The following is an 8,652-nucleotide window of genomic DNA, read 5'->3' as shown; positions in this document are numbered from 1 at the left end:
TCCTGCCACATTTCCGCCTAACACGCCATCACAACCCTTGTTAGCTTTAAAGCAGAGAACACCCCACATGACTGTAGAACTACTTTCTTCATGTACCACCACTACCCATGCCAGGAACCGCCGGGACGCTCCCGCCGTTTATCTCTCTCACCCCCTTTCAATCATGTAAAAGATAGAAGCGAGACCTCCATTGTAATATTTTTTTTAAACAAATAATTTTTGAACATATCTATATGATTTCTTACTCCTTGCCATTTGTTATTTGTTTATTATATTGATGAACATTAGAAAAGAAATAAATAAGTAATGTTAGTTATAGCACTAATTGTAATTATGATAGTTATAATTGTAATGATTATCACAACAGCACCTCTACTACTAGTAATAAGGATAGCAGCATAATTAATAATGAAGATAGTTATAAACAGAATAAATATTAAAAAAATAAACCATAACAAAACAATATTAATAGAATGATATTCATAAAATTAAAGATATTAATAATAATAATAATAATAATAATAATAATAATAATAATAATATCACCAATAATATGGTTTACAGTAACAATTGTAAAAATGCATAACGGTTAATTAAAAAAATTATAATACGAATATAATATAAAAAGTAACCATAGAACTGTAATATTTTGCGTTTACGAAATTTAGAGAAAAAAAATCAATGCGACATAACAATATTTTGTATGTCAATGACTACGGTAATGCTTATTCTCGTTGACTTTTTTATTGTTCCTATAAGGAAAATTACAGCAAAATGAATTGTGAATATAACATTAGATAATAAAAAAGGCCGAACTAATACCCACAACTAATCTAACTCAAGTACATCAATAGTTTACACAGTGCGACAAAATATCAAAAGAAATCCATATTTCCAAAGCAGTCTGTAACAGCTTTTATATTCCGGAGATGAATATGACTGTCCAAGACCACAACGTCACTGGGATACAAATCAAAGAATATATATATATATATATATATATATATATATATATATATATATATATATATATATATATATATTGTGTCTATGTATATTTATTTTTTTATATTTATGCATATATACATATTCATCTGTATATGTGTATATAAAATTGTATATACAGTTAGTATATATTTACATATGCATATGTGTGTATATATGCATGTGCATATATATATATATTATATATATATATATATATATATATATATATATATTATATATGTATATATATATATATATATATATATATATATATATATATATATATATATATATATATATAGAGAAGAGAGAGAGAGAGAGAGAGAGAGAGAGAGTGTATATATGTATGTGCACATTGTGTATATATGCACAATATGTATATATTTACATATGTATATATGTGTATATATGGATGTGCATATATATATATATATATATATGCACATATATATGTGTACTGAATATATACATATCGGTATAAATATATATATCCATATATTTTCATATATGCATGCATATGTGTTTCCTTTCTCTGTCCTATGTGTTTACCAGCATAGTTATTTCTTGATACATATATACATACATACAAACATATATTATGCATGTATAAGTATGTAAATGTGAGATGAAAATTATGTCCTGAAATAACGAAGTTGGTAATCAAACACATAAGACAGAGAAAGGAAACACGTCTTGGCTGGCCCAAGGATACCTTTCACTGTAATTATTCGCTTCCCGAAATGCTATCTTTTCTATTTGTTCTGCTTCCACATTCATTTTTCCTGTGCGCTTTGTTACCATACATAATATACTTAGTTTAAGATAAAGTACAAACACGGGGGAACGTTTAGATTATAAATGAATCAAAATGAAATTAATTTCACGGTTCGGTGATGCAGTTAGGTGAGTAGGGGGAGGGGAGGAGGGATACTGTTCCCTATATAAAGGACGCCCATTATCGGTCGCTACAGTTCGAAGGCACCGAGAGCTGGGAGTGCAAGCATGGCTTTACGATACTTGGTGAGTTCATATTAAGTTCTGAGATACATTTACTTATACATGCACACACATACACACGCACATATATATGAGCATATATGAGTGCAGGTATGGGTGTGTCGATGCGTGCGTACACGAAATGTTATGTATAAAATACATACACGCTTTATCAGTATGCTTACCATAATCTTGCAGGTTTCGCTTTCTTTGGCGGTCGTAGTTGTGGCCGACCAAACCTCACACGTCAGCATCAGTCTCGGCGGTGTTCCTGCTGTCAGCCATCGCAGTTCCTCTCACCACGCACGCACTTCATACCACCATCAACCTCCCGCTTATCACCCACAACCTTCCTACCACCCTGCTCCCGCTTATCACACACAGCCTACCTATGATCATGAACACGAGCCTACTGTGCCAGAGTGTGCTGCCAACACAACCAAATCATGGTGTCTCAACGACGACCACTATCCTACCTACGAGATCAAACACGCAGCCGAGTATCACTACAAGAAGCTTCTCTCCCTCTATGCTGACGTAGCAGAGCTCAACACCGAGCTGTCTGTGGACCGACCAAACACCCTGGATGAGGAAACTTACTTGTGCCCATCAGAGACCGCTTACATCAGGCCCCTTCGTGTCCAGAACACCGAGGGAAAATGGCGTGTCGTTGTAAACAATATCGATGTCCATTATCAGACTCTCACTCAGACTACACGCATCGAAGAGTGTCTCACTTCCGGCGATGCATGTCCTCTGGTACCTGACTGTTACGAGTCCAAGTGTCTGCAGAAGTCCATCTACCACCGCTTCCTTGTCTACGACTCCTATGATCAGTACTTCCCCTTCGCCATCGAGACATTCAAGCTTCCCGCCAGCTGTGCTTGTCTGTTGGGTTCCTACATCATCGATCATTAGTCACCAAACACCTGATCTCATTGGGGGTGGGTCGAACTTAACATGAATTCAACATATCTTAACATCCTTATCGCCTTGGGAGCAAGGCATACCGCCCATGGAAAGTCGTTAAGTACGTGAAGAAAGATTTCTAGCCAACTATTTGTGATATCTACTTAATAGAGAACTAATTCCAATTGACATCTAAATACCTCTCTTTTGTGAAACATGAAAATAAATAATAGTTTACATATTAGATATTTGCATATTTTCCTTTTGATAACTTGAATTAATATTTCCGTTATATTTTTACATGCCTATGTTTATATATATATATATGTTTATTGATCTACTTGTATGTATATAACATAAACATAGTCACACGTACATATACACAAAAATATATATGTATATATATACACACATGTACTCACAAACACACACATACAAATTCAACAGTGTTTTAACGTCCATGGAAAATCGTCGAATACGTGAAGCAGTTCTCTAGTCATCTTGCTAAGGTAACGTCGACAGACGTTACCTTAGCAAGATGACATTTCAATCTCCCTTTTGTGAAACACGAACCTATATATGATTTTGCACACTTTAGCTTTTAATTTTCCTTCCAATATGCATATCTTTGAATTCAAGAGACAGGTAACACCTGATATGTTTAGTTTGGCGTGGTTTTTACGGATTTTGTATAGGAGTTTAAGAATCATTGAGAGTTTTATTGCATTTGCTTATATATATCTTTTTAATGTGGCGATCTACAAACAACTGGTAAATTATGCATATGAGAAATAATGATAAAAGAATAAAATCGAGCTTCATTCTTATCAGTCATATCATTGCGATGGAAGATATTCTCATATATAGACATATATGTATATATACGCATGTGCGTATATGTATATATATACACATGTGTGTAAATGTATAGCATAATATATATATATATATATATATATATATATATATATATATATATATATTATATATATATATACATACACACACGCGCGCGTGTGTGCACATTTGCACTCCTATCATTCAGCTGTTTGGTCGCCTTTGCTTTGGTGCATGCCCTCATCGTCTTGAACAGTGTGAACATTCGCTGATTTAAAGGGTTTGGGGCTTTATTCTCTACATTACCTGGATACTAGGGTTAATTAACACTGCACCTGCCGTCTTCAGACCATTTCAATTATCCTAATGGACAACACCTCGGGCATGTTTCTGCCGCTTGCCCTATGGCGGTTGCCTTCTTGAACTTGGCCTTGAACTGATGAGGCGACAGACGTTTCCCTCACACTCTCCGGTCTGTTTACTCATTTCTCCAATATGCAGACCCACTTTATGGCACTCAGTAGCTCCTATAAGTTACCGTGGTCAGTATTTATCCCGAATTTATCGGTTTCTAAGGGACGAGTTACAGACTGGTACTGATGAAGGGATTGGGTACACGTGGTAAGCACGTGCGAGCATGAGCCTCCCAGGTAGCCAAACCCAAAACTTATCGCTCTGTCGTTCGCCCTCGTAGCCTACCAAATTTCCAGGTAATTTTTCCCAGGTAAATTATCGGCTTTCAGAGTATACACACCTTCCGCCGCTTAAAATGAGGCCTGCCCATACGTACTTGATCAGACTATGTATATATATATATATATATATATATATATATATATATAATAAAATAATATGTGTTTTTGTGTGTGTGTGTGTGTGTGTGTGTGTGTGTGTGTGTGTGTGTGTGTGTGTTTGTGCATGTATCTGTATGTATGTGCATATATATGTATGTATGTGTAGGTGTTGTGTTTATATGTGTGTTCAGTGTTTGCTTTACATATCATGTACATGTGAGTGGGTATATATATATATATATATATATATATATATATATATATATATATATATATATATATATATTAAAAAATGTATATATGTAAATATGTACTTACACATTTACATACATACATTTATCGATCCGTAGACTGATAGATAGTATACTTTTATGAATATCCATATCATTGTGTAAATACATATATAGATATATTGTCGATTAAAAAAACAAAACAAATATTATATATATCCATACTGTTTATATATGTGTTCACACACACACACAAAGCCCCCCTCCCCACACACACACACACACACATATATATATGTATATATATATGTATATATATATATTCGTATATATAAATGTATGTAGTATAGATTTTTATATAGTATAGATGTTTATACAGTTTCACTATATGTTTGTGTGTGTGTGCGTGTGTATAAATATACTCTTGCTTTTTGTGTCTATATATATTGTGTGTATACAATGATATATGTATGTATGTATATATATAGCATATGTTAAACATATGTATATTCATATTAAATACATATATTAAACATCCCTACACACGCATACACACATATGTATATATATATACGCAGGAGCTTCAAAAAGGGTGACTGGAGGGTAGTTGTCCCTCTCCCCAAGACTCTGTTTGCCCCCCCTCCCCCTGGAGGTCTATTTTGCCCTCACGAAAGGTCACACCTCTAAATATATCAAAATTAATAAATTACACCTATAAATGTCTGGTTATAGCATAAAATTCCTTTTAAATAGTTTGTGCGTGTTTTGGCGCTTTTGTGAATGTGACTGTGTGTGTGTATGCCTTGGCCACGTTTCTCCTTTAAGATAGAGGAAGCTGAGAAGCGTAGAAATTAGTTCGCATGTCTGTACTAATGGGGAAGTAATGGCGACAGAGTTAAGAAACGATGCACTTTCATGCTTTTCTAACCTTGGAGTCACGCATGGGCGTGATCAAAGTATACCTGGAGTATATAAGCTCGATAATAAGGAATAGGCAACAATAAAAGTGATTCTCGTATCTATCTGCTCCTTTCACCATGGCTCTTATATTGGTAACTTGTGAAAATACTGCTTCTTAATGCTGGCTACTCTGTACTACTTGAAGAAACTGGCCTTTGCGAAAAGCTTCTTTTATTTCAATGTTAATCTTTACTTTCCAGCCGGTCGTTCTGGCATGCGCCGGACTAGTCCTGGGCTCCGTCCACCCTCCAGTATATGGAGGTCATCATGCGCCTGCTTACAGCCACCAGCATACCTATGATCACGGTTACTGCGACCCAACGGTTACTCCCTCGTGCGCTGCCAACTCCACTCTCTCCTGTTTGGAAGACGCTGAGTATCCCGAGTATGAGATAAAGGCTGCCATCACTGCAGATCACCTCTTAGCCAAAAAGTACGCTGACGTCGCCGACCATCCGAAGTGGTGTATGTCATGGCCAAACGTGCCCAGAATGTGGACGGCAAGTGGCGCGTCATTGTCAACGCCGTTCACTATTACAGCCAGACTTCCCGCCTCGAGACTTGTCTGTTCCCAGAGTCTGCTTGCCCGTGCTTGCTACAAGAGTCATTGCGCCCAGAAGTCAGTGTATTCCTTTCCTGAGACCCATGTGACCCCTACAAGGGCTTCTTCATTGACATCTACAAGATGCCATCTGCCTGCTCCTGTCACCTTCCCGCCTAACACACCACCGCATCGAATCGCCTCTTCACACTCCATGGTTACCAAGAACCCACCGGCAACCCATGTTAGTCTTTAAAGGAGAGGAGAAAACCTCACATGACTGAAGAACTACTTTCTTCACGTACTGCTACAAGTCATTCCAGGAACCGCCGTCTTTGATCTCTGTCTCCCCTCTTCAGCCATGTAAAAGATATTGTAATATTTTTATAAAGTCATTTTCAACAAATGTTTTCCTTGGCTTATTTGCTGAAAAAATAAGAAACAAGTAATGTTAATTATAGCACTAATTGCAATTATAATGATCATTATAATTATGATGATTATCATAACAGTAATGCCAATAATGATGAGAAGGATAGCAGCCAGATTGTAATGATGATTACTATTATAATCAGAATAAGCATTAGAAATTGAAGAATAAGAAAACAATAATATTAGTAATGATAATGATTATGATATCAATATTGACAATGATGATGATGATGATAATAATAATAATAATAATAATAATAATAATAATAATAAAATAATAATAATAATGATAATAATATTGGTTACAATAATAATTAAGAAAAATCAAAATTAACATAATGACGGTGATGTTGACGAAAGTGATGATCATATCATAAGTTAAGAAAATTATGGTGATATAAATAATAATAATAATGATAATAATATCAATACTGATAATACTAATACTCATATAAACAGTAACAATAGAACCGTAACAATATACGTTTCCGAAATTTGGAGAGAGAGAAAAAAAAGCATGTCAGTGAATACGTTAATGCTAACAGTTATCAGGCTCGTTATGGATACCTTGTTGTTCCTATAAAGAAAATTACAGTAACAAATTGTGAATATAATATTAAATAACTAAATGCTAAAAGACGCCGAAATAAGACGCACAAAATTTAGTTCATACACTCGAACAATTTACACAATGCGATAGAATAACAAAAGAAACCTATATTTCCCAAGCAATTTGTAACAGTTTTTCCACTCCGGAGATGAATATGACTGTTGAAGTCCGCAAAGTCACTGGGATGCAAATCATTTATAGCGATATCAAAGAATATATATATATATATATATATATATTATATAATATATATAATATATATATGTATGTATATACATATATATATATATATATCATATATATAATATATATATATATATATATATAAAATTATTATTAGTTATTCATTCATATAGTGAATTACACATGCACACGCACCCACCTGCACAGCCCATATATAATATATTATATATATATATATATATATATATATATATATATATATATATTATATATATATATATATATATGTGTGTGTGTATTGTGTATATGTATATATATTTATATGTGTGTGTATGTATGCATATTTATTTATATAGATGCACAAATCCATATGTATCTGTATATATATAATGGTATATATATATTTCCACATGTATATATATATGTGTGTATATGCCGGGGTGTATATATATGTGGAATGCCCGGGCGAAGCTAGATCTTCGCTAATCTCAATCAATCAATCACGGTCGCTACAGTTCGAAGCACCGACAGCCTTTACGATACTTGGCGAGTTTTTTTTTCTGAGGTACATTGACTGATACATGCATTCATATATGTGCGCATATATGAGTGTAGGTGTGGGTGTGTTGATACGTGTATAAAATGGATACAAGCTTCAACATACAAAAAATATCGTATTCTGTGTTGCAGGTTTCGCTTTCTTTGGCGAAATAAAGTCACCGTATAATAGCGAAGAGCATGGCGAAATAGCCCGCTTATTCACTGGAGCTTAGCGACCATGAGGGTTGATGAGGCCCGGGCGCTCGGTCGTGCCTTGTCTCCATTAAGAATTGGCCTAATGTTTTGAGTTAAAACTATTTCCCTTAATAACTGTAAGAATGTATTGTGACACCTTAGTGACCTGCATGTATACTTGCAACGGCGGGTCACTCCTGCTATAGCATCGCTACAAGATCCTTGCCTGGAGTGGCTGGGAAAAGAAAAGCCTACCCTCCATGTTCGAGAGGAAATTCTGAAGAAAACTGGACACGACCTTGTCTTACTAATGTAATACATATGTTTTATATATTAAAAAAAAATCTATCATTGTTCCTTTTTCAAGCTTCTCATGGTAATCTAAGACGCTCCAGAAAGACGTAACATTAAAATGCTAAAAATCATCGGGGAAGATTT

The 8,652-nt window shown here is 34.7% G+C and overlaps 2 protein-coding genes across 2 annotated transcripts in view; both read left to right on the top strand.

Moving 5' to 3' along the window:
* LOC119573430 (neurotrophin 1-like) overlaps nucleotides 1–21 on the top strand; it is a 399-nt gene extending 378 nt beyond the window's left edge. Inside the window, exon 2 of the mRNA XM_037920659.1 lies at nucleotides 1–21. This exon is cut by the window's left edge and continues 175 nt beyond it. Coding sequence (XP_037776587.1) covers nucleotides 1–21 — 21 coding nt within the window.
* A 1,937-nt stretch (nucleotides 22–1,958) lies between these two features.
* LOC119572934 (protein spaetzle-like) lies at nucleotides 1,959–3,128 on the top strand. Its single transcript, XM_037919890.1, has 2 exons — nucleotides 1,959–2,007; nucleotides 2,182–3,128. Exons 1-2 carry the CDS (start codon nucleotides 1,990–1,992, stop codon nucleotides 2,899–2,901), a joined length of 738 nt encoding a protein of 245 aa, XP_037775818.1. The 5' UTR covers nucleotides 1,959–1,989; the 3' UTR covers nucleotides 2,902–3,128.
* Nucleotides 3,129–8,652: the final 5,524 nt, after the last annotated feature.

This window comes from Penaeus monodon, chromosome 5 (genome assembly GCF_015228065.2).
Source record: "Penaeus monodon isolate SGIC_2016 chromosome 5, NSTDA_Pmon_1, whole genome shotgun sequence".
In the NCBI taxonomy this organism is placed as follows: Eukaryota; Metazoa; Arthropoda; class Malacostraca; order Decapoda; family Penaeidae; genus Penaeus; species Penaeus monodon.
This window is presented reverse-complemented; position numbering and strand designations above follow the sequence as displayed.